At 42.4% G+C, this 26882-nt stretch overlaps 2 protein-coding genes across 4 annotated transcripts in view; one reads left to right on the top strand and one right to left on the bottom strand.

Moving 5' to 3' along the window:
* Nucleotides 1–25309, top strand: part of Spg11 (spastic paraplegia 11 (autosomal recessive)) — an 84031-nt gene extending 58722 nt beyond the window's left edge. The window contains exons 29-40 of one of the 3 annotated variants that reach the window (XM_005381419.2): nt 95–309; nt 821–1565; nt 15184–15323; nt 16342–16540; nt 16902–17039; nt 18329–18462; nt 19028–19135; nt 20859–21027; nt 21432–21520; nt 21675–21830; nt 22735–22886; nt 23401–25309. In XM_005381419.2, coding sequence (XP_005381476.1) covers nt 95–309; nt 821–1565; nt 15184–15323; nt 16342–16540; nt 16902–17039; nt 18329–18462; nt 19028–19135; nt 20859–21027; nt 21432–21520; nt 21675–21830; nt 22735–22886; nt 23401–23581 — 2426 coding nt within the window. In that variant the 3' untranslated portion in view covers nt 23582–25309. Of the gene's footprint in view, nt 1–94; nt 310–820; nt 1566–15183; nt 15324–16341; nt 16541–16901; nt 17040–18315; nt 18463–19027; nt 19136–20858; nt 21028–21431; nt 21521–21674; nt 21831–22734; nt 22887–23400 lie in introns of those variants that run through there. The other 2 variants (XM_013512469.1, XM_005381422.2) reach the window with 2 other exon arrangements.
* The window catches only part of Eif3j (eukaryotic translation initiation factor 3, subunit J), a 19025-nt gene continuing 16845 nt past the window's right edge, over nt 24703–26882 (bottom strand). The window contains exons 6-7 of the mRNA XM_005381693.2: nt 26233–26306; nt 24703–25583 (exon numbers count right to left, since the gene is read on the bottom strand). Of these exons, the coding sequence (XP_005381750.1) occupies nt 25452–25583; nt 26233–26306 (206 nt within the window). The 3' untranslated portion in view covers nt 24703–25451. The remainder of the gene's footprint in view (nt 25584–26232; nt 26307–26882) is intronic.

Here is a 26882-nt window from a genome sequence, read left to right as displayed (position 1 = left end):
GTTACCCTCCTATCATATTGTTCTGGAATTTTGTTTTTTCTTTTTCTTTAAAATAAAAATTAAAAAATATTTATACCCTCTTCTTTTGGCACAGCTCCAGATATAAAGAAGTTGTATGTCCTTAGCCAGATTTTGAAGGATACATCCATACCCATTAATCATACAATTATTACCAGCTACAGCATTGAAAATTTTCAGCACGAATGTAGATCAATTTTGGAAAGACTGCAGACAGATGGACAGTTTGCTTTGGCCAGGAGAATAGCAGAATTAGCTGAATTACCTGTGGACAACTTGGTTATTGAAGAGGTATCATTAATCTTTTTTAAGTTATTCAAAGCTTTAGCTTTTTAACCCTTTCTCTGTTTTTTTCTTAACAATCCTGGGGTTTGAAACCAGGGCCCCACAGATAATAGGCAATCCCTACTCCCTTTAAATTTTATTTGGAGACAGGTCTCTCAAAGTTACCCAGGCTGACCTTGAACTTGTCATCCTCCTGCCTTAGCCTCCCAAGTAATAGGGATTGTAGGTGGCACCACCACACTTGGCTTCCTTTTTACACTTGGCACACACATTACTTCCAGAAATGGATGAGCCTGAGATGTTCACCATTGAAGAATGTAAGTGTAGCCTGCAGGATATGCTGCAAGTATTTTCCTCTGAGTAGAATTAAATATATCGTGGCTTCCTGTTGAACTTGATAGGTTCCATGTTCTCAGATTTAATTTGATTTTAGCAGTTACGATGTAGATAAGGAGCATTACTATTTATGATACTTTATTATCTAAAAAGGCTAAAATGCGCTTGTTAAATTTCACAGATAAAACAGGAGATGCAGGCACTAAAGCACAGCAAACAGTGGCCCCTGAAACAAGCAAGAATTGACTTCTGGAAAAAATGCCATGAGAATTTCAAGAAGAATTCCATTTCAAACCAAGCGGCTTCTTCCTTTTTCTCCTCCCAGGCCCATGTGGCCTGTGAGGACCCGGCGGGAAGAGGCAGTGCTGAGGAGCGCCATCTGCTGCTTACCCTGGCTGGGCACTGGCTTGCGCAGGGGGACCCAGTGCCCTTGGACAAGCTAGAGGAGCTGGAGGAGCAGGTCTGGGTCTGCCGCATCACCCAGCACACACTCCGAGGGCAGCAGCAGGAAGCAGAGCCCAGATTTTCTCAACAGATTTCAGCTAGTGGTGAGCTTTCCTTTGCTAGCTTAGCCGGTGAGTTTTCCTTCTCCAAGTTGGCTGCTCTGAACACATCTAAATACTTGGAACTGAATGGCCTTCCGTCCGTAGAGACATGTGAGAGTAGACTGAACTGGAAGGAGCAGGAATCACTGACCTTTCTGATCGGGCGCCTACTGGATGATGGCCGTGTGCACGAGGCAAGCAGGGTATGCCGGTATTTTCATTTCTATAACCGAGACGTTGCCTTGGTGTTGCATTGCCAAGCCTTGGCCTCAGGGGAAGCGAGTGTGGACGACCTGCATCCAGAGATCCGTGCTCTTCTACACAGTGCTGAGCTGCCTGAGGAAGAGGAGGAGCCTGACGTTCTAAGGAAAGTCCAAAGCAGTAAGTAAAAGAACTGCCCTCTGTCCGAATCATGCTGTTAGCACTGTCTCCAAGAGGGAAGGGTCCCTTGTGGCATAATTACTACATTTACGTAAGGAGACAGCAATTTTTTCCAGGTAATTTGTGAACTAGGTAGTTGATAATTACGGATTACTAGGTAGTTGCCAATTTTCTATTTATGGATCACCTGGAAATAGTTACCTAGTTTGTGGATTACCTGGGAAAAATACCTACCTTCTAACTAGGTGGGTGTTAGAGTTAGAATCTGTCTGATTTAAAGCTAGTTCACTGAAATGTATCGTATACAAATAGTTATGTTTTCAGTTGCACATGGATAGTATATAGCAGTGGTGAACCTATAGCATGCATGCCACAGTGGGCTATTTGTATCTTGAAAGCTTGAAAATGTCTGCCATCGCTGGTATATAGGAACGGGGTAGACTTTTACGTAAAAGAGACAGTTCCGTTTCTTTTCCAACCTCTCCACCTTTTATTTTTCTTTTGCTTCATGGCATTACCTCGGCTTTCAGTCCTGCGCTGGTTGGGAGGGGTGAGAATGGACGTGCTTGCCTTGTTACTGGTCTTGGGAGGAAAGCAGTCAGCCTTTCATCATTACAGATGGTAACAGCTGTAGGCCTTTTAAAAATACACTTTCATCTTGGGGAACTTCCTTTTTATTCTTAGTGAAAAATTTTATCATGGATGAATGCTGACTTTTGTCATATGTTTCCTGTATCTGTTGACCTGATTATACAGGGGTTTTTTTTTAATTCTTTAGGCTATTATTATGGTAGAATACATTAATTGATTTTCGAATATTGAACTAGTCTTGCATCCTCAGGATAAACCTCACTTGGTCCTGGTACATTATCCTTTTTTATATACCTGGAATTGATTGGCTATTTTGCTGAAGATTTTTATATTTGTGAGGAATAGTGATCTGTAATTTTTTTTTAATGGTACTAGGGATTGAACCTAGGGCCTTCGCACTAAACAACATTCCGAGCCCTTTTTTATTTTTTATTATTTGGGGCAAGGTCTTGCTAAATTGCCAAGGTTGGGCTTGAACTTGTGGTCCTTCTGCCTCTGCCTCCTAGAGCGCTAGGATTACAGATGTGTAATCCCAAACCTGGTTTAATGTGTGATTTTGAAGAAAACCTTTCTTCCCACCTTTTGGGTTATCTGAACATTTTTTAGACTCTCATTTGAATTTATTGTGACTTTATTTATATATCTTTGTATAGTTGGTTAGCTGCTTAAGGGATTACAACATTTTTTAAATGAATGGTATATTTTGGGGGGATTTTTATGCGTGTCTGTTTGCAGTTCATAATGTTTACATTATCATAGGGAGTAGGTATATGTACTTCTTAACATGTCTTAATTCCTTTTTTCCCCTCCCCTGCTTGTCCTCTTTCCCCCTGCCATATCTAGATCCCTTTCCCATTTGCAAAAGGTCTACTTCCCTATTTCCTATTGTCTATTTTTATTTTCTTTCTAAAACTTATTTGTATTTTGGATTTTTTATACAAGAGAAACTGATATTTAAGCTGTCTGATTGAGTTATTTCATTTAACATTCTGGTCTCAGGTGCATCCATTTTCCTACACATGACTCAAGTTTATCCTTCTTTGTGGCAGAGCAGTGCTCTACTGTGTGTAAATACCACATATTCTATACCGTCCATCTGTTGGTGGACATATAGGCCAATTCTGAGATTTAGCTGTTACGAGTTGTGCTTCTGTAAACCTGAGCATGCATGTGTCACGGCAGTATGATGTCGTTAACTCTTTTGAAAAGATACCTAGAAGGGGAATAACTGGGTTGAATAGAATTTCTACTTCGATTTTTTAGGAATTTCCATACTGATTTCCATTCCATGGTGGTTGTACTAGTTTACATTCCCATCAGAACTGTCAAAGGGTGCTCTTTTTCCCAGCAGCCTTGCCAGCATTTGTTATTATTTGATTTTTTGATAATAGCCATGCTTTCTGGATTAAGATGAGATCTCAGGTGTTGTTTTACTATATATGCCTCTGATGGCTAGAGATGTTGAGCATTTTTTCATATATTTATTAACCATTTATACTTCTGAGAAGTGTCTTCATATCAGCTGCCCATTTTTTGATTGGGTCTTTTATTGGGGGTGTGTGGTTATTTTTTTCAGTTCTTTGTATGTTCTAGATATTAGTCCTCCATCTGAGGGAAATGTAGCAAAATATTTCCCCATTCTACAGGTTGTTTCTTCACTCTGTTGATTATTCCTTTTGCTGTGCAAAAGCTTTTTGATTTGATATAATCCCAGTTGTTGATTCCTGATGCTGTTACTTGTGCAACTGGAGTTCTCTTCAGAAAGTCCTTTCCTGTGCCTGGGTCTTCAAGAGTTTTACCTATTTTATCTTCCAGGAGATTGTTCCTGTTTTAATATTTATGTCTTTGATGCATTTTGGTTTTATTTTTGTATATGGTGATAGATACTGATCTAATTGAATTTGCTGCATGCATGTGATTTTTTTTCTCCACACCATTTTTAAAAGAAGCTGTCTTTCTTTCAGTCTTCGCTTTGGGCCCCTTCCTCAAAGATCAAATGACAGAATGTGCCTGGGGTTGTTTCCTCTGTTCTGTTCCTTTAATCCATATTTCTGTGTTTGTGTCAGAACCTTTCTGTTTTTATACTGTAGCTTTGTAATATAACTTGAAATCCAGATTGTGATGCCACTTTCCTTGTTCTTATTGCCCAAGATTACTTTTGCTAGTCTGTGTCTCTTCTGGTTCTGTATGAATTTTAGGATAGTTCTTTCTGTGAGGATTTCTATTAGTATTTTGACTGAAATTGCATTAGGTCTATAAATCAGTTTGCGTAGTGTGGTCATTTTGACAGTACTCACTGTGCCTATCCAGGAACAGAGGTGTCTTAGTTACTTTTCTCATTGCTGAGACAGAATACCCAACACCCAAAGTTAAAGGAGGAAAGATTTATTTAGCTCACAGTTTGTAGAGGTTTCATTCCATAATTGCCTGGGTCCAAGGCAGGGTGGCACATGGCAGAGGGGCAACAGTTTCTGGTGGCAGAAGACAGCAAATACAACAGGAAGGGGAGACAAGACTCTTTCTGTCCTTTATATTTTATGCAGGCCACCCGCCCTAAGGCAGATACAGCACTGACACCCTTAATCCTAACCAGAGCTACACCAATCATTGGTTTACTAATCATACACCCTGCATCCCAGCATCACACACTCTAGATTCAGCCACTTCTGAAAACGCGCTATGACCACATGAGGCTTTGCGGGGATATCTAGCCACAAACTATAACAAGAGAGTATCTCTATTTTCTGATGTCCTCTTCAATGTCCTTTTTCAAAGACTTCGTTATAGAAGTCTTCTGCTTCCTTGCTTAGGTTAATTCCTATGAATTTAATTTTTCTTGATGCCATTGTGAATAGTATTGTTTTCCTAATTTCTTTTTCAGTGAGTTCATTCTTGGTGTACAGGAACATTATCGGTTTTGTGTTTGATTTTGCACCTTGCCATGCCAGCTGTTCATCTAGGAGTCTTTTGGTTGGATTTTTGGGTCTTCTGTATACAGGAAGATGTCATCTACCAATAATGATAATTAGACTTCTTCCTTTTCTATACGTGTCCCTTTTATTTCTTTATCCCTTGGGTTTTTCTGGTTTGTTTTCTTGTTGGTTTGTTTGGTTGGTTGGTTGTTTTGAGACAGAGTCTCAATATGTAATCCAGACTGGCCTTGAACTTGCTTGTGTAGCCCAGGCTGGGCTTGAACGCACAGTGATCCTCCTGCTTCAGCTTCCTGAGTGCTGGGATTACAAGCATGCACCACCATACTGGCCCTGTTTCTTTATCTCTCGCCTGATTGCTGTAGCTAATGTTTCAAGGAATCATTGAAGAGGAGTGGTAATAATGAACATCCTTGTGTTATTCCTGACTAAGAGCAAGCTTTCAGCTTTTCCCCATTTCAATGATGTTGGCAGTAGGTTTGTCATAAATTACTTTAATTAAATTGAGATAAGGTCCTTCTCTATTTTTTTTCTTCAGGGTTTTTATGAGTGGCTGTTGGATTTTGTCAAAGACTAGACATGTGTCTCTTGAGATGTTCATGTGACTTTTGTACTCGCTTGTGTTTATGTGATGAATTACATTTATTGATTTGCCTATGTTGGGCCATTCTTGCATCCCTGCAGTGAAGCCTACTTAGTCATAATATATGATCTCTTTGATGATTTGTTGCCATTCTGTTTCTAGACTCTTGCTGAGGATTTTTGCCTCTATGATCATTAAAGAGACTGGCCTGTAGTTTCATTTTTTAATTGCATCCTTGTCTTGTTTCGGAATCATGGTGATGCTGACTTCCAGGAAGGAGTTTGGAAGTATGCCTTCCATTTCAGTTTCGTTAAAGAGCTCAAGGAGTATTGGTGTTATATCTGCTGTGAATGTCTTGTAGAATTCAGGGGTGAATGCATCAGATCCTAGGCTTTCCTTAATGGTATGTTTGGTTTTTTTTTAAATTACTGCCCCAGTTTCATTGCCTTTTATTTGATTGTTCAGGGTTTCAGTTTCTTCTTGGTTCAGTTTTGGTAATTCATATGTCTGTGAATCTGTCCATTTCTTGTAGTTTATCTCATTTGTTGGAATGTAAGTTTTATATAAGTAGTTACTAGTGTTTGTTTGTTTTGTTTGTTTGTTTGTTTTTCTTCTGGTACCGGGAATCAAACTCACAAGCTTGCGCTTGCCAGGCAGGCGCTGTGCCGCTGAGCTAAATCCCCTGCCCCAAAGTAGTTACTAATGATCTTCTGGATTTCAGCAGTGTCTCTTTTTTTTTAAGAGTAGGAAGAATTTATTGAGAGAAAGGAAGCTTCTGTCTGAGAGAGACAGAAGGGGGCCCAGAAAGTGGGTTGCCCCTCAGCAGTGTCTCTTGTAATAGTGCCTTTTGCATTTATATTTGCCTTGATATGGGTGTTTCTTCTTTTGATAAATTTGTCTCTGGGTTCATCTGTTTGGTTTATTCTTTCAAAGAATCAGCTCTTGGATTCATTCTTGGTATTTTTAAAATCTCTTTTATTAATTTCTAGCTTGATCTTTATGACTTCCTTCATTGTATTAGGTTTGGGTTTGGACTGATCTTATTTTCTAGGAATTTGAGGTGCATCATTAGGTTATTTGGGCTCACACTGCCTTCCCTTTTTTCTTCCTCTTTTTATTTTTTTGAGACAGGGTCTAACTATATAGTTCAGGCTGGCCTTGAACTCACTTTGTAGCCCAGGCTGGCCTCGAATTTGTAGTGATCCTCCTGCCTCAGCCTCCCAGCTGCTGGGATTACAGGTGTGTGCCACCACATCCAGCCACACTCTGTTTTTCTAACATGAGCATTCACAGCAATAAACTTCCCTTTTAAGACTGCTTTTGCCAGGCGTGGTGGCACGTGCCTATAATCCGAGCACTTGAGAGGTTGAAACAGGCGGATCATTGTGTTCAAGGCCAGCCTTGGCTACATAGTGAGATTCTGTCTTAAAAAAAAACACTGCTTTTATTGTGTCCCATAGGTCCTGGTATGCTATACTGGCATTATCATTTGATTATAGGAATTGTTTAATTTCTCCCTTGATTTCTTCTTTGACCCATTGTATATTCAGGAGTATGTTGTTTAATGTCCAGGTGTTTGTAAACTTTCTGTGGTTTCTTTTTTTTGTTTTGTTTTGTTTTGTTTTTTTTGGTTTTTCTCCGGTAACGGGAACCAAACTCATGACCTTGCGCTTGCCAGGCATGCGCTTTGCCTCTGAGCTAAATCCCCAGCCCTTCTGTGGTTTCTTTTGCCATTGATTTCTACATTCATTGTACTGTGATCCAATAGTATACATGAGATAATTTCAGGGTTTTTTTTTTTTTTTTGTATTATTTAAGCAAGCTTTATGTGCTATGTGGTATATTTTGGAAAAAGTTCTGTGTGTTGCTGAAAAGAATGTATATTCTGTTTTAGTAGGTTAGAACACTCCATAAATATCTATTAAGTCCATTTGTTTGAAGGTGTAGTTCATTTCTGATATTTATTTTTTGTCTAGTTGATAGACTGCGAAAGTGGTATATTAAGGTTCCCCATTATGATTTTTGTTGATGTTTATTTGATAGTTTATGTCCAGCACTATTTGTTTTATAAGTTGCATACATTGGTATTTGGTTCATATGTATTTATAATTGTTATTTCTTCCTGCAGAATTGTTCCCATAACTTTTTTTTTTTAATTTAAAGAGTAAAAGAAGGATAACATAATAATGGGGGGGCTTACCAAATTACAGACAAAGTGGTAGGAAATTATCAGTGGTTATTGTTTCACATATTGTTATCTACAAGATAGTTTCTCAGGAAAACAAATAGACAAATAATAGTGAGTTACAGACAAAAGAGGTAGGAGATTATCAATAGTTGTTGTACTATACTTTGGTATCTTCTAAGTGGCTTCTAAAGAAAATAAATAGAGCTATACATGAGTGACCTATTGAATAATCATTAACTTTTCTCAATGGTTGTTGTAGGAAACACATAATGATAGACATGCATCCGTTTATGAAATAGGATAGGAACAATACAAACATTGCAGAGTTATGGATAGATTAGTAGGAAAATATCCATGGCTGCTATAATACATGGTGGTATCTTTGAAGTGGTTTCTCAGGAAGACAGAGATACGCAAGAAGGATCTAACAAGTAGCTACAGCCTAAGGGTTGTCAAAAACCAAGTGAACCGTCTGGGGCGAAAGCCATTTTTTGTAGTGTTTTCTCTCCAGCCTCCCATCACATTGGGACCCCACAACCAGTTAGTGTCCTCTCCCCAGCTGTCAGCACAGGCAGCAGGAATCCTGCTGCAGACTTCTCCGGAGCTCCACCACAGCCTGTACTGTCAGGGGAAGAATGGCTTCCAGTGAGTTTCTGCAGGTATTGTGCAAGGTCCTCCTGGTTTACAGCTTGTGAGCGGCTCTCGTGACCCCAGTCCACTGGACCTCTGACTCTTTGGGCTTAGTCTGTATTCTTGTGTTCTCTGAGTCCTTGTTCAGCAGCTGCTCCTCTGCTGACTCTGGACCTTTCTGGTTCTCAATGGCTGGAGCAAGAGTGGCCCTTTGTATGGCACGTATTCCCAGGGGTTTCTTCATGTTTGAATGGTTCACTCACATCCATGGGTGGGCATCTGCAGCCGGTGCATGGTGGGCCAATTGTGTCATTGTTTCTCTGTGTTGTGGTAGTTCTCAATTGAGCAGTGGCGGCCGGCCTGAAGGCCGGCGCACAACAGTGCTCGCCGCCGCATGGCTCCCCTTGCACCGGGGGCCCTCCTTCCGGGTGCCTGCGAGGCAGGAAGCAAGCCAGCTGGAAGATTGGCGCTCCCCGCCCGTGGCTCCCCGTGCACCAGAGGCCCTCCTTCCAGGCGCCTACGAGGCAGGAAGCAAGCTAGCCAAAGATCGGTGCTCCCCACCTGTCCCATAACTTATATATAGTAACTTTCTTTGCCTCTTCTGATCAGTTTTAGCTGGAAGTCTACTTTTATCTTAAAAATAAAATTGTGGTTCAGGGATATAGCTCAGTGGCATAGCACCTACCTGGCAAGCTCAAAGTCTTGAGTTCAATTACCAGTACCAAAAATAAATAAATAAACAAATAAATAAATAAAAGTTGCTAGCCCTTCTTGCTTTTGGGGTCCTGATGCATGGAATGTCATTTTCCATCCTTTGATTTTTAGTCTATGAATTTCTTTTTTGGCTAGATGGACCTCTGGTATGCATCCCCTCAAGAAACAATTCCAGAAGCCCAACACCAGGACAGACAGAATCTTAAAAACTCTGTTTAGGTTTGTCTTTTTGATCTAACCTGTCAGTCTTTTTTTTGTGTGTGTATGAGACAAAGTCTCACTGTATAGTTTAGCTTGGCCTTAAACACACTATGTAACCCAGGCTGGTGATCCTCCTGCCTCAGCCTTCCAAGTGCTAGGATTACAGGCATGTGCCACCACACCCAGCCCAATCTGTGTCTTTTAATTGAGGGGTCGAAGCCCTTTACATTAAGAGTTATTACTAAAAAGTATTGACTTATTCCTGTCATTACATTATGTTTTTGTTGTTGGTTCCTTTATTTTTACTTTGTTATTTAACTAAGCTCAGCTGTTTAATACAGTCATTACGTCAGATGTTTTAGCATTGTTGGCTTCATTGACTCTGTCTAGAATAGCCTTGAAAATTGTTTTGTGTGCTGGATTATTGATCATGAGTTTTTTAAGGTGCCTTTGTCATGGAATATTATTTCTCCATCAATTTTGAAAGATAGTTTTGCAGGAATATTAGAGTTGAAGATTGCTTTCTTTTATGGCTTAAAACACTTCATTCCAAGCTCTCCTGGCCTTGAAAGTTTGTATTGAAAAGTTTGCTGTAAACCTTTATAAGTGATTTGTTTTCTTTGATAGTTCTTAAGATTCTGTCTGTCCTGGTGTTGGGCTTCTAGAATTGTTTCTTGGGGGGAAGATAAGTATTACCTCATGTTTTACTTGAGTTTGTTCTTTTGGTCGGTTTGTTTGTTTACAAATCGACACTGTACAAAAGAATTCAAATGGCCAGTAAAACTACTGCCTTAAAATTGTTGGCTTTAAGTAACAGAGGTATAATTTGAATTTACATCAGAGCTTTCTAAAATGGCAATTTTATGACTTTCTTATATCCAAAACCTATTCTGGCCTCCTTTGGCTAAGAATAGAAACAGGAATCTGGAAAACCTTCTAGAGCTGCCAGTGCCCTAAAATGCTTTGACAGAAGTTGGCGTACTTCAGTGCCCTTGCATACCTTGATAACACTGGGCTAAGCAGAACATGAAGAAAATTCAGTCAGTGGTCATTTGAATAGTAGTTAGCTATGGAGCTGGAAGGTCTGGTAAAATTGATAACCATTTAGAATCAGGTTCTGAGAAGAAAAGTCATCTTCCCTATTTAGGCCCAAAAGCCTTTATTTAGGAAAAAGTGCCAAGAATGAACTGAACATTGAAAACTTTACCTGATTCCTAGAAGATTATGTAGAACACAGTGGAAACGGAAACACGGCGTTTAATTTAGAATGCATTCTTGCAGAGCAGGTTTGTAAGGGTTATAATAAAGTAATGGACTTTCTAAATTTTTATTCCATGTTTAAAATTTTGTAAGTAATTTATTATGTCACCACATTAACCATTTACAGTTACCCTAAGCAACACTCAGGCAGCACATTTGTTTACGTAATATCCTGAGGGTCACTTGGGCAGGTGTCCTTTCAAACCACTTGATTCTTCTACTGAATAAATGTGATAAAATTGTGATTTTATATTTCCTGTTATATTATCTTATAAAAATTAATTTAAAATATGCAACTTTTGGCCCATCCTTTTTTTAAATAATTGGATTGGTAAGTGGTTAAGCCAACTCAGTTAACCATATCCACATAGGAATAACTTTAAAAGTGACTGAAAAAGGATAATGAAAGGAAACTACAGCTCTGAAAAGTAACCAGTCTCTGCAAAGCTTATGTGCAAACTTAGAATGTATAATGTTACCTATCAATTTCCTGTTCCTCTTAACATAGATTACCTGCATGTTTAGCTATCACTTCTCATTGCAGTTTAGGAGTAAGATAAAAATCTTAAAGAACTGCATTTTTCCTAAACATTTATTTCTCAGGTGCACCATTTAGACTACTTCTTACTTCTTTACTTCCCTTCTAATATTAAAGCAATGAATAAACATGATCCTTTAGTTAAGGCGCTCTACCTTAAGTGAAATATAAAATAAGGTAGTTTTATTAACATCTTACTAAGATAGCTTAAGAGCTACTTACCAAATAAGAAATAGTAAACTTTGTTTCACCCAGAAAGCAGATGTACTGTGATTCACTCTTCATGTCTACATAAAACATTTCATCATTTTAGTTTGTAACATTTTCTTGGAATTGTCATATCTCAGAAAAAGTTCTAATCTACAAAACTACAGGCCAGGCATGGTGGCGGACACCTGTAAGCTCAGCACTCGGGAGGCTGAGGCAGGAGGATTGCTGCGAATTTGAGACCAGCCTGCGCTACAAAGTGAGCTCAAGGCCAGCCTGAACTGCATAGTGAGACCCTGCCTCAAAAAGACAAAAAAACAAAAAAAAACCCAACAGAAATTATATTTGTTAACCTTTGAGTCAACAAATTCTTTAGTAAAATCTACAATAATTTGCTTAACAATGACCTGTACTGAAAAGATCATTAAAATGATGAATAATAAACATGGTTTTGTTATGTTTTAGCTACTATTGATGCATAGTGGGGTGGTAAAGTTTCCTAATGAAATACGGTAAAGAACTAGAGCCAGAACACTGGTAAAAAAAGTTCTGTTTGCCTTCTGACACCAACATTTTCCAGAATGAAAAACAGTGACATGTAGTTTTACAGAATTTGATATTTATAAAATACACTTACAAGAAAGGGAATCGGGGAGAAAAGAGAATGGGGGGAGGGAGGGAGTGCGAGAGAGAGAGAGAGAGAGAGAGAGAGAGAGAGAGAGAGAGAGAGAGAGAGAGAAGAGAAGAGAGGAGAAGAGAGAAGAGAGGAGAAGAGAGAAGAAAGTTGCACTTGCTTTGGGCCTCCACAGTATCGTGATGAAAAATCTGTATTTGAGTCAGTGTTCACTTACACATAGTATGCATATATTTTTGGTTGCTTTCAAAATTTTAGTATATACTTCAGTAGGTTTACTCTGTGAGACTCACTGAACTTGCTAAATATATGTTTGTGTATCTTGTCAAACTTGGGAAATACTCACTCTATAAGCCAGGCTGACGGTGAACTTGTGATCCTCCTGCCTCAGCCTCCTGAGTGCTGGGGTTACAGGTAGGCACCACCAGCCACAGTTCAGTCTTAATTTTTTGAAAAAAAATTTAGCAGCATCATCTTTCTCCTTTTCTTCTAGAACTTTAATGTCATAAATGAAGAACTTTGTTATTATCACACAGGCTTTGTTCAGCCTCTTTTCCACATTTTTCTCTGTTATTTAGATTGGGTAATGTCTGTTGATCTATCTTCATTTTCACTGAGCTCTTCCTCTGTCATTTTCATTTGCCATTGAGTGTTTATTTCTGTGACTGTTGCATTTCAGGTTTTCAGTTCTGAAATTTCTGTGTTCTAAATTGTCTTGTTTCTTCACTGACCATTCTGTATTTCACTTTGTGTCAGGACCATATACAGTCGCTTGTTGGAACATTCATTAACAGCTGCTTTGAAGTCTGTTGTATGTGACATGTATGTCATTTTCATGCTGGCTGGCATCTTTTTTTTTTTTTTTTCCCTCTGGTAAGCAGAGATTTTTCAGCTTTTTGGTGTACTTACTTTTGGGAGTTGCATCCCTGCATATTTTGAATAGTTTCTATTCTAATATACTCACTGAAACTCTGGGTCTTACTTAAATCCTGTAAGAATGTTGATATTCTCTGGCAGACTTGTGTGCTTCAGGCTGAGGCCCTGTGTGGGCTATGGTCTTGACAGCAGTGCAGTGTCCTTGGCAGTGTGCACGCTCCGAGGTCAGTGTGCCCTGCGAGTGCCACACAGGTCACTGCAGTTCTCCCAGGCTTCAGTGTGCTGGTCAGGCTGAGACCCATCATGTACAGCCCAGGAGGGAGCCCTGCGATAATACACATTTCGCTGGGTTGCTTTCCTGTGCCTCTTCCAGGTAGTTTCTGGATCTCCGAGGCTTCTCTTTTCCTTCCTCCAGCCCAGTGCGGAAGGGTTAGCTGACCTACCCTGTCACCTGTTCCCTGACCACACCCACCTCCAGGGCCGGGTGAGGGGAGAATAGCAAGAGCAGTAGCAGTTTACTTCACCCTCGAGTCCAGAGGACCATACTTAGAAAAGAAGCTTCCTGGGGCTGGGGATTTAGCTCAGCAGCACAGCAATTGCCTGGCAAGCTCAAGGTCATGAGTTCGATTCCTGGTACTGGAAAAAAAAAAAAAAAGAAGCTTCCTGTCTCTGAGTTGGGTCGTTCCAGCTGCCACTGCAGCCCCTGTCACCACTGCCCAGGGGTTCTTAGGAGCTAGGGCAGGGTAGAGTGGGAATTAGGAGCTCCCTCTCCTGCCCCCGTAACTGGTTCTAGAGGGCTTTTCACAGAGCGTGTGCTTGCAATCTGTGCAGAGTGGTGTCATGCGCAGGTTTGCCTGGGGTGACCTGGTCTGTCTCTCTCCTGTCTCCTTCTCTTACTCAGAGGGAGGCAGTGTGCACTGAGCTTATTTCATCTCACCTAGAATTGGACCCTGCAGTGAAGGATGAATAGGAATTACATGGTCTGAGTTGAATTTCATTTGTCTTTAGAGCATTTATAATGCTTAACTTGTATGTATGTATGTATGTATGTATGTATGTTTGGGGTTTGGGGGTAGTGTCTTGCCATATATCCCAGGCTGGCCCCAGCCTCACCATCCCCCTGCCTCAAATTCTCAAGTGCGGGGATTACAGGTGTGTGCTAGCACACCCAGCATTGCTTAGTATTTTGAATGCAACAGCTTAATGTATTTATTGTAGCAAGTAACATAATACAGAAGTGTATAGAGTAAAAAGTGATTTCAGTGTCATGTTCATCAAACTCCCTGGGATAACTTTTTTATTTGCTTGGATGCAACATGCACTCTTGTAATCCCAGCTACTTGGGAGGGTGCGGCAGCAGCTCGAAAGTTTCAAGGCTAGAGTGGGCAACTTAGTGACACTCCTCAAAATAATAAAAAAGACGGGACACGTAGCTTAGTGGTAGAGCACTTGCCTACATGCACAAGGCCCCAGATCCCATCCCCAGCAACACACACACACACACACACACACACGCATACACACACGCATACACACACTCATTACATAAACATCCTACTTTCTTTCCTAATAGAAACACTTTATCACATTTTTTTAAAAAAGTTTTCTAGGCTGGGGAAAATAGCTCAGTGGTGCAGCGCCTGCCTGGCAAGCATGATGTCCTGATTTTGATTTCTGGTCCTCCCCCGCAAAAAAAGTTCTCTACTATTGAGGCTGTTTTAGGGGGGTGTTTCTGCAGAGGGCTGCTACTACTCAGCCAAGTTGCCAGCCCAAAGATTTTTATTTTTAAATCGAGATGGATTTAATTTTATCGCACTTTCAAGGTATATTTGCATTTTGGAAATGAGTATGTGGATGGTTAACTTGAGCCGAGGGAGGCTCGCAGCAAGAGCCAGGTAACAGCCTCTCACACACAGGATGCTGCAGGCCGAGACTGAGAAACAGGTGCAGGTGCAGATGCAGATGCAGGTGCATGCCTGGTGATTTATTTGACAGGAAGGGAAATGGGGAGGGAGTGTGTGTTGGGGAGCCTGGTGGGGAAGTTGGTGCTGATCTCTAGGTGGCTTCGAGACTCTGGCAGCATGAGGTCTTCCTAGAAGTTAATGAAAGAAGTTCAAGTGGGGCCTTTTCAGAGGTGATCCCAGACTGAGGGGGGCCACGAGAGCATAATGCCGGGAGCTGCATGCAGAGAGGCAGCGTCAGAAGGGCCGGGGGAGAGGTCGTAACTGCCAGCCTAGAGCCCCCTCAGACTTGTGTTTGCTTCCAGCTTCAAGTTTGGATAGTCAGTCATTTGTGATGATACCCCCAAGTGATGAAGTGGTGACAAATCTGGAAACTCTGACAAGCAAATGCCTTTATGGGAAGAACTACTGCCGGCAGATTCTCTGCCTGTATGAACTTGCCAAGGTACGCGGGAGGTCTCCTGGGAGGGGAAGCTGGAGGTAGATTTTGGACACTGCCGTGACGGCCGTTCAGGTGGTAACGTCAGCCTCCCAGGTGACTTGGGAGCAGAGCTTTTGGCGGGATATTGGCCCCTGTGAGTCTGTCTGCAGGGAATAGTGGGGAGGACACCGGGCCAAGCCCCAGGGCAGTATGAGCCCTGGGCACAGCTCACCACCCAGAAGACTAGGGCAAGATATTTACCTCAGTGGACCCCTTGCTCTCCACTTAAATGATAACTAGAACATAAGGGTCCCCTCTAGAGCTCGTGTCTTAGGTTTTCTTCCCGCTTGTGTAGAACATTCCATATGGAGTGCAGTGACTATAAAGCAGGAGCCAGAGCAGCCAGGATGTTTGTGGCTGTGTGCTGCTTTGAAGACGCAAACAGTAGACAGGATGTACAAGAGCCTGAGGGGAATAAAACCAAGTGTCAAAGCACCTGGACTTAGGGGAGACGCCAAGGCTTCTTTGGAAATTTGAAGGTTTTGCTACTGCTATGGGAACAGTGAGGAAGGTACTATTGCATTTTATTCTGCTTTCTTATGCTGCTTATGTTTGAAATGATCAGTATTCAACTGGAGACAGTCATCTGATGTTTTCTGATAATAAGCCTTTCTTTTGCTTGAATCTGGCTGTGGTGAGTGATAGAAAGGACTAGAAAATAGTAGTTTCCTCAGAGGTTCTTGTTCAGGGGAGGGATTTTTTTTTTGTCTTTTTTTTTTTTTTTTTTTTGTCTTTTTGAGACAGGGTCTCGCTATGCAGTTCGGGCTGGCCTTGAGCTCACTTTGTAGCCCAGGCTGGTCTCGAACTTGCAGGGATCCTCCTGCCTCAGCCTCCCAGGTGCTGGGATTACAGGCATGCGCCACCACGCCCAGCAGGGGGAGGTTTTTTTAAATTTAGAAAACAATGGGATTTGCCCATATCACATTTCCTACTTGATTTTTCTTGGCTCCTAAGAAGAACTTTGGCTCTTCCTTCCCCCCAGGAGTTGGGCTGTTCCTACACAGAGGTTGCTACCCAGGATGGCAAGGCCTTACTCCACGCAATCCTGGCCTCCCAACAGCCTGACCGGTGCAGGCGAGCCCAGGCCTTCATCAGTACCCAGGGCCTCCCTCCAGACACTGTGGCTGAACTTGTGGCTGAAGAGGTGATGCAGGAGCTGCTGACCCCATCCGAGGGAACAGGTACTGTGCCCCAGCCTCTCAGACAGCAGTCTCAGGTCCCCGGCATCGAGGGTTTGTATGTTATGCGCAGATGCATCCTGTATGTTGCCCTCTCACATTTCCAGATCACATTTGGAAAAGAACACACTGGACTGACTTTGTTGTTGTTTTATATTATTTTCTGATCATGCTCAGAGTACTTCTGCCCTCTCCAGCCCAGGCACTGCTGCTGTCCTGTGGGCCAGGTTGAGCTTAGCAGCAGGATTCCTGCTGAGGGAGCTCCTCAGCACGACCTCCCACACCCAGCCTAGGCTGGCTGCTTTTGTTCTTCTCCCAACTCTCCCATGGTAAACCTAGCCTGTCTCCACATCTTTCCGTGCAGGACATAAGCAGATGTTCAGCCCAGCGGAGGAAAGCCAGACATTTCTTCAGCTGACTGCTCTGTGTCAAGACCACACCTTGGTTGGCATGAAGTTGCTGGATAAGATTTCCTCTGTTCCCCATGGGCAGCTATCGTGCAGTAAGTTCTTAGCCTTCTTCTTAAAGGTCTCCTGGGATCATCTCTCCAAAGCCTCACTTAAATCTTTGTTCCTGCTCTGGACACCTAGTGCTCCAGCATGGAATGTGGGTTTTTAGTAGAAAGCCATAAAGAAAATATAGAAGGTATGGAAAAGTTGTCTTAAATGTAACACATAAAACGGTTATCTCTGCGTGGTGGTGTACACCTCTTCCCAGCCCCGAGTGAGGCGGAAGCAGAATTGCAGGTTTCAGGCCATCTTCGGCAACTTAGCAAGACTCTTCTCAGAATTTTTTTAAAAAAGAATTGAGGCGGGCAGGGTGCTGGGGATGAGGTTCAGTGATAGGGCACTTGCCTGGCATGAATAGGCCCTGGGTTCAATTCTCGGTACTGTAAAAAATAATAACTATACCATTTGGGTCCTTTAGTTTCCATTTTTTGCTACTGTAAACATTCTGATGAATATCTCTGTACCCATCCATGATTACTTCCCTAAGAGAAAGTCCTTATTCAAGAGTGTGCTCATCTTAAAGGCTTCTGAGACGTACATACATGCATATGTATATATGCATGTATGTACACATATGCATGTGTGCACAGACACACACACACAAGTATGTATATATGTATCTGTGTCTGGCTAAGTTTCACTCCAGGTAAAAAAAAAATGTCAGCCTTCACTCTTAGGTAGGTACCTGTTTCTCTTTTCATATTTGATAGGCCCCAAAAGAGGGTTTTTTGGTTTTTTTGGTGTTTTGAGATAGGATCTTTCTGTTCGCCTCGAACTGGCTGTGTAGCCCCAGGCTGTTCTTAGACTCAAGATCCTTCTCCCTCAGCCTGATTGCTGGGATTAGAGGCATGCGCTACTGTGTCCAACTTGTAGTAGTTTTTAATTTGCACGCAGTCAAATCCTTCCCAGTCTAGAAAGCAGGAACACCTGAAACCTCCCACTGAGGTTCAAGCAAAGAAGGAGCTTGGATTCATGTTGGCAGAAACGCCAGCAGTTGGACTTCACAAAGTTTCTCCATGTTTAGAAGGCAAGGATCCCTTGTTCACATTTTGAGACTTTGGAGATAGGGCCACTGCATGACTCTCTGGAGGACAGAGTTAATCCCTGGGCTCATCACTGAGAGAAGATTCTTGAGATCACCAGAGAGTTGTCCCAGAGACAGAGCTAGTGTGGCCCAGAGGGGACCAGGGAGAGAGCTCCCTGCATAGGCCCCTTCCCTGCCAGGTAGGTCACAGTGGGTGACCGTGCTTTATAAGTTTGTCTCACCAGTGTCCCACCCCAGCCACAGAGCTCCTGATCCTGGCTCACCACTGCTTCACCCTGACATGCCACATGGAGGGCATCATGCAAGTCCTACAGGCCGCCCGGATGCTCACGGATAACCACTTGGCTCCCAGCGAGGAGTATGGGCTGGTGGTGAGTAGCCCCCTCTGCCTGCACTTGCTCTGGGGCAACCTTGGAGAGGAGCAGAGACTAGGGGCTTGTTCAGAGCTGATGTGGTCTTAGAAAATTCTGCCCCTCTGGATCCCACGACCTGCTCCATAGTTGACTGGGCCGACCAGCCTGCAGCAGCTCGAATTAGGGTTTCTATCTTAATCAGAAATAGCACCAGAAGAGCAGAGGAAGAGGGGCCCTGCTAAGTTCCAGGGCCACTGCACCCTCATGCCAGGGCAAATGAGCCTTTCTAGAGGGCTCACGGCTCCACAGAACAGGGTAAGTGAGTTGACAGTTCAAGCCTCCTTGCCTTCCCAAGTTCCCTGCCACAGAGGCCACTGAGGAGCAAGGGAAGCACGAGAGTGCCCAGGAGACGGCTCCAGATGACTTGGTAGTCATGCTTAGACAGCAGACAAGGAACAGTCAGCCAGTGGTGTGCCCAGAGACTGCCACTGCGATTCCTCCAAAGAAGTTCCCGATGGGAGCACAGGAGGGAGTCTGGTTCAAAGAACTCCAGAGATGGCTGACACACACACCCTCCCCTCAGGTCCGGCTCCTCACTGGCATTGGAAGGTACAATGAGATGACGTACATATTTGATTTGCTGCATCAAAAACACTACTTCGAGGTGCTGATGAGGAAGAAGCTGGATCCGGTGGGTGTGAGCAGTAAACTAGGCTCAGCTTTTCTGAGTGATGATCTGGGTCGGGGTGGGGCTTTCAGGAGTGCAGGGAGGGAAGCAGACACTCAGGGTAGCTGAGTGTTGACCAGGTAGGGATTATACTGACATTAAATGCTGAAGAAGATGCCAGGTGTGGTAGTCCACGCCTGTAATCCCAGCACTGGGGAGGCTGAGGCAGGAAGATTGCCACAAGTTTGAGACCAGCCTGGGCTAAGTAGTGAATTCAAGGCCAGCCTAAACTACATAGTGAGATCCTGTCTCAAAAAACAAGAAATAAAAAACATACTAAAGTTTGTCCCCTGCCACTTCCAGCAGGTATATATCATCTGTTTTATATACCACCCAAGACAATTCCTCTTCACTCGGTGCAGCCCAGGTGAGCCAACTGTGTCCAACCCATGGGCCATAGGCTATAGACCCTCGTGTGGTGTGCTTTTTCAGAAAATGCCTTTTCTAGCAGTAACAAAATCCTTGCTGAGCCCCATGCTGAAAGTGGACTGTTGGACTCTGACACTGCCTGAGGGCTTGAATGGAAGATTTTTAAGAAAACCATGCATGAAAAAGTATTCTGCTAGAGCCAGCTTAGGAAGGGAATGCAAAGACCTGGACCGGAAATCTTCCTGTAAGGATGACCAGGAAGGAGGCTTGGAAGCAGAACTCTGCCTTGCTCGGTTCTCTGGGATTTTGGGAGCCCGTCCCCAGCATGCTGTGACTCGTTGCATTGCTCACTCAGTGTTTCCAGTCACATATTTGACTGACTTGTTGCCTCTCCTCATTTTACCTTGGGATAGTTAAAAAACGTGTACTTTTGGCTTCTGGGAACCTAGCCCCAACCAAACATCTCGGTGATGCTGGGCCAGTTTCACATTGGACCAATCCAGCTATCAGGAGAGAAGGTCCTAGGCATGGGTGAATTTTCAAGATCTGCCAGGGGATTTTTAAAATTGCTATTTCTTGAGGCAATTTTTGTATTTAATATTCTTTTAATAACTTTTTCTGATTACAAAAGTAATGCATATTCCATGTAAGACACTTGGAAAACAACAGAAAACAGTCCTCAGTGTCTGAGGCATCTGAGGACAACCACTGCTAAGTTTGGTATAGGCCCTTTGCAGTTTACTCAGAAGCATACATACAGATTTATACATTTACAAAACTTATGCCATGGAGATAGGAAATAGCCTTTTTTCCCCTTAGTAAATGTACCATGACTATTCCCCAAATCAACATAGTTTTCTATATCAGTTTCAGTGGCTATGTAGTATTCTTTTTGCCTTTATTTTGGACACTTAGGATGTTTCTACTTAATTGCTTTATCTTTTTTTTTTTTTTTTGAGACAGGGTCTCACTCTGTAGTTCAGGCTGGCTTTGCAGTATGTACAGCCCAGTAACTCGTGATCAGAGTACCACCACACTCAGCTTGTTGCATGTTTGTAGTACTTTTCCCAGTTTTTTTTAGGGTAGGTTTGTAGAAATGAAGTGTTAGATAAGCAGATGTATTTTTAAGGCTTCTCCCTTCTGAAAGGTTTTACTGTTAACAAAGAGGACATGCCTGTTTCCTTTTACCCAGGAACCTATATTCATTTTCAGGGTTAGCTATCTTTTCCTTTCTCTTGGGAGTTTTTAGGGAACTTTTGAGACAGCTGGTCTTACCTGTTGTGCCGTCATTTTGGTATTCCGTTTTCTTCCTTGGCAGAGTGGGACCCTGAAGACAGCGCTGCTGGACTACATCAAACGCTGCCGCCCTGGGGACAGTGAGAAGCACAACATGATTGCCCTGTGCTTCAGCATGTGCCGAGAGATCGGGGAGAACCATGAGGCAGCTGCCTCAATCCAGCTGAAGTTGATCGAGTGTCAGGCCTGGGGTGAGGAAGATCACTACAGCACCCTAGAGCACACTGCTAATGGGAAAGTTCTGTTTGAAGCAGGGCCTCAGCTAAGTAGACAGGAAACTGAGGGTGTTTGGGAGGCATTTTCACTCTTGGGTCCTGCGCATCTAAAGTATCGTTCATCAGGAACGGTTGCATGCTGATGCTATAGAAGTCTTCCTTGGTGCTCAGAGCACAGTAAAGGACTACAGGTGCCTACTCCAAGGTGAAGTTAAAATAGTGTGCGCATTTCAGGCCCTACAGCCTTTTTACCTGAGACACCCCTCCTACCTCCTTGTGAATATGGCTAGGGTGTTTTCTGCTTAGCCTGCCCTGGCTGAGTGAGAGAACAGCCTACCTGGGAGTTAGATCGACTCAGCAGTGTCCTTTCTTCCTTGCAGAGGACAGCCTCAAAGATGGGCAGCAGCTGAAGCAGCTGCTGTTGAAGGCCTTGACCCTGATGCTGGATGCAGCTGAGAGTTACGCCAAGGTAACAGTGTGAATGGTGTGAATTAAGAATTCTTTTTTTGGCCCAGGGTTCCTCTAAGGGAAGGTAGTGTCATGGGCCAAGCAGGGTAGAGGGGGGTGAGTACAGTTGTTAGATGGCTCACATTTTTGTGTCTCCCTCCACCCTTGTCCCTTAGGACTCCTGTGTGCGACAGGCCCTGCACTGTCACCGGTTCTCCAAGCTGATAACACTACAGATTCACTTTCTGAACACTGGCCACAACACAATGGTCATCAACTTAGCTCGCCATAAGCTGATGGACTGTATCATGGCCTTACCTCGGTTTTACCAGGTGAACAAGAAACAAAACACTAGCCAGCACTGCAGCATGTGTCTTGCTGTGGCACTAATGGGACCAAGGTGGAGTTACCTTCTCAGGGCTGGCGACAGACCTCAGGCCTGTTGACTTAATACAACCATAAAAAGGTGACTTAGCTGGGTGTGATGGCACACACTTGTAATTCCAGGACGTGGGAGGCTGAACCAGGAAGATCGCCTTCAGTTCAAGGCTAGTGTGGGCTACATAGGGAGTTCAAGGCCAGTGTGAACTATTAGCAAGACCCTATGTCAAAAAAAATGGGACACAGGGGTGCTGTATTTCTTCATAGCGTGTTTTTGGGTACCTTGGACAGTGTAAACCATTACCATCTCCTTTTCCCCATCCTATTAAAGCAGCAAAGGCAGGTATCTTTGGCCCCAGAAACAGTTGCATTCAGAGTCCCATCTCTGCTAATGGTCCTGCAAGAATCTCAGCCTGTATGCACACAGAACCATGCACCTGTCAGCTCTGAGAAGAGCGCTGCTAGGATGGGTTTTAGGGCTTTGGGATTGACACCAGGGATTCAGCCCTTCACTGTTCCTTATAGAGTTCCTTCTGAGAGATACATTCTCCCTCAGAAATGTTAATGTACTGTGAAGGCTGCAAACACTGAAGGCAGGTGTTTAGGGTTTTACAGGACATACTTTTCACCAATTCTCATAGTTTTGGGGTTTTTTTTATACTTTTTAAAAAAAAACTCAGGACCTCATGCTTGTCAGGCAGGTGCTGTGCCACTGGGCCACACCCCCAGCCTGATAGTCTGTAACAGAGTTAATAATGATCGTATTCATTGCATGTGTGGTTATTTTCTACAATTTGTCTCCAGTTATGCATTAAACGGGCTCTAAATTGTGTCCTCCACTTTCATCCTTTGAAGGCATCTATTGTAGCTGAGGCCTATGACTTTGTTCCAGACTGGGCTGAAATTCTCTACCAACAAGTGATTCTTAAAGGAGACTTCAATTACCTGGAAGAATTTAAGCAGCAAAGGTTATTAGGACCCAGTGTATTTGAAGAGATTTCAAAAAAGTAAGTTTAAAGTAGACTATGTGGGGTGCAGTGGCCCACACTGACACAGTCCTACCTGGGAAACCGGTGGATGCTCACCTGAGCCAAGACCAGCCTGGGCAACATAGTGAGACCCTGTCCAGTGTGGGGGGGCGGTCGAGGCTGACTAAGCTTTTCTCTCTAACTCTGAGGTGAGATGGGAATAAGAAATTTATGGCTAAGTATGACATACCTTTAGCTTACTCTTCTGCTTAAAATGGAAGAGATGTCAAGAGTCTCCAGAAGAGTGATATTTAGCAGACTTATGCAAGCAGATGAGTAAGTATGGTGCCTTACACTTAATGTGGGAGGTGCTAAGAAACCTAATCCAGAGCTTTTTGGGATACTAAACTGAAGGTGAGCATTGATATACTTATTTTTAATGAAAATAATCTCCCAGACAACACTCTGTCGTCTACAAGCAGTTCTGTCAGAGATAGCAGTCCTCACTCAAAACACAGTATTTAACCTGTGCTTTTTACATTTCTTTGCCTAGATATAAACAACATCAGCCTACTGATACAAGCACAGAAAACCTGAAGAAGTTACTCTCATACTGTGAAGATATCTACTTGTATTACAAGTTGGCATATGAACACAAATTTTATGAAATTATAAATGTGCTTCTGAAGGACCCTCAAACAGGTTGCTGTCTGAAGGACATGCTTGCGGCTTAGATGACTTCAGAGGTGCTGTGGTCTTGTAACAGGAGATTCTGACAGATGTCCGTGATCAAGAGTTGAGTGCACTGGGCAGCTTGGGGTCTGAATTGGAAAAACCCAGGAATATACCATCTCAGTCCTTTGTGAGTGATAGAGAATGGAGGAGAGAATTTTGAGCAGGAAATTTCCTGTTTGGAAGTGATTTGTTCATCTATACCATTTTACATGGATGCTGGTGTTAAGATTAAAAGCTTCCTCAGGATGAAACTGCTGCACTAGGAGGTAATGCAATAATTAAAGGATACCTGTGCCTGCAGATTCCAGTTTCAAAGAAATTTAATATTATTTACACAGTTAAGGAACAGGTGATACATTTTCATTTGTTAGAAACTGATCTTTCTGTAATAAAATAGATTTTAAATTCAGTGTATGTCATTATTACTGCTAAGGAAATTTTAGCCCTTGTCTACCTTAAAAAACAGTATTTGCTATAATTATTGCTGTGTAGTCAGACCTTCTATTAATTTACCAAGTCATTTAAATGGTCCTGTTTTACACTTAGTCTTCAGAGCTGAGGAACCTATTTCCTACGCAAATTAAAAAATAGTTTTTGCTCTGGTTGTGACAGTTGGGATAAAAGACAAACCCACAAATCTTGTTTAATCACTTAGGAGAAGATAAAGATCCTAGTTTATGCTTGTACCCATAACCTGAGTTGTAGGCTCTATTACTCCAAATAAATAGTGCTTCTAGTACTTAATTAGACCTTAGTAGGTAAACAAAATAATTTCCCAAATAAATAAGACAGCCTTATGGCTTTGCTGCTCTGTGGTGACACAATTAATGACCTGGCAAATCATTCTTGTTTTAAAGCTGTAACTACACCAAGCACTGATTAAGCTTTAGTAAGTATATAGATAACTCTAGTCCCAAGAGCTATATTCTGTACTCTCCAAAAATATCTCTTGGGATGTAACACAAAATTTAAGTCCTCACAATAGTAATTTTATTAAATTAGTTACTTTATAAAACATCGCAGATGTCATAATTGTGAACATAACAATTTACCAAACTGTAGTTAACTGGTGCAGTTTGCTGAGCATGTTTTATAAAGGGAAGGAAATGCCAAAACCCTGTTGAAGTTGTTCCACTGCAGCCTAGAAGAACAAGATTTATTTCTCAGACACTTGAATCAGGTAGTTTCCCTCCCCAATCCTGAAGCACACCATCAGTAGAAATAGTCTAATAAATTAAAAACTAGATAGTCTATGCACTCAACAGATTCCACAACTTGTACTGCAATAATGGAGAGGTTTACCCTTCTTCAGCTTCAAAGTTGGAGGGTTTGGTCAGTTAGTTTTTAAGTATCTTCACTCTGAGATAAGCAGTCTTCTTCACAATGGATTTTTAATATCCTCACGCTCAATTTTAAGACAAAGCAATTTTAATACTAGGTGCACACCACATGCCCTTGCTACAAACTGCTTTTCTTGACAAGTTATGAAGTAGTTCAAGGAGGTATGGTTAAGGCTGTATTACTGAATGGTGCTGGTAAATACTACATAATTTTTTGTCATGTTGCAACCTTTGTTTCCAATTTAGTGAATGCTGCTATGGAACCAGATAGCAACAATGACAACATTATTAGATCTGTTTTTCAACTATGATTTAGTAGCAATTGACGTTCCCAATTTTAACCCCTTGGCAGCAAGATCCAAGTTCCCTCATTTGCACATTAGCACCTAAGTGTCAAGGGGTTAAATAACCAGCACGAAAGATACTGCACTTCTGATTGTAGCATTTGGCAGAACTGAAAGGAAAGGAAGTTGTGCTACATGTTGAAGGAATTGTGGGCAACAGAAAGAAGACACCAGAAGATAAAATGTCACATAAAGTCTTCATAGTCTTGTACATATCCTCCATCATAACCACCATAATCTGCCAGATCGTCTTTCATGGTGGCCTTTAATCCCCCTCCAGGAACCACACCTTTCTTCTTCTTTTTGGCTTTGCTTTGCTAAGGATAAGAGAGAGAGTTAATTCATGAGATTTTATCTGCTATTGGTATTTTCTCTGGTATAGCAACCCTCATAACGATGCCCAGGCTTCTGGTCCCAGAAAAACTTCCATTCTTTAAGGGACAGCTCAAGCCTAAGCTACAGTGATTTCTGTTAACTCAGGCCCACGAGACAGCTATCAACAAAAAGACCATCTGTACTCCCAGTTCAACTTCAGTGGTACTGGTGAACTGCTTGGTTTTGTATGTTTGTCGTCTTTGTAGTACTGGGACTAAACCCAGGCCCTGGGGCCAGGGATGTAGCTCAGTGGTGCAGTGCCTGCCTGGCAAAGACGAGGCCCTGAGTTCAATTCCCAGCACCAAAAAAAAAAAAAAGAAAGGAAGAAACCCAGGCCCTTTTTGTACTTTGGTGTGCATCACTGTGCATCACTGTTTGGCCCAGAGTCTTGGTTACACCATTAAACTGGACTCAGTCTTTTCTGATCCTCCTGGCGCAGCACCCCAGGGTGTTGTGATTGCAGGTGTGCACCACCACACCTGGCTGAACTGCTTGACTTTTAAACTTGATAGGACCCTCCTACAGCTCAAGAATTTCTACCCATAACTAATCCTAACGTAGTAAACATTTCCCTACACAGTTTGCTCTTACCTTTTCTTGCTTCTGTTTTTCACTGCAAAGCACAGTCAATGAATTGGTAATCTTTTTCAAGTCATCAATTTCCACTAAAAAGAAAAAGAGACATCTACAAAACCAACATTTAAGCATTTTGAGAAGTTAAAGCAAAATAGGCATTCTTTTAAAAATGTTTTGAGGGTCCTAACTTGTGCATCACTAAACTAATTCTGAAACTGAGTACAGTGGCACATACCTGTACTTTCAGCACTGGGGAGCCTGAGGCAGGAAAACTGCCACAAGTTTGAGGCCAGCCTTAGTTCAAGGTCAACCTGAACTACATAGCAAGACCCTGTCTCAAACAAAACAAACTTTAATTTTGAAACGACTGAATTTGTAAATATTAAGGTGATGAGTCATTCTGTTTATGGATGGGATCATAAATCAGAGTTCGGTACTTAAAACGGTGAATTCGGTAACAAAAATTTAACTTTACACAAGCTGATCAAAAACTACGGGGCTGGGGATGTGGCTCAGTGGTAGAGTTCTTGCCTTGTACGCACAAGGCAAGCACCCCCCCCACACACACACACAAATATGTTAGCTAGACACAGTGATGCACACCTATAGTCCCAGCACTCAGGAGGCTGAGGCAGCAGGATTGCCACAAGTTCAAGGCCAGCCTG

The sequence above is a fragment of the Chinchilla lanigera genome, unplaced genomic scaffold (assembly GCF_000276665.1).
Source record: "Chinchilla lanigera isolate Chin_1 unplaced genomic scaffold, ChiLan1.0 scaffold00015, whole genome shotgun sequence".
Taxonomy (NCBI): Eukaryota; Metazoa; Chordata; class Mammalia; order Rodentia; family Chinchillidae; genus Chinchilla; species Chinchilla lanigera.
This window is presented reverse-complemented; position numbering and strand designations above follow the sequence as displayed.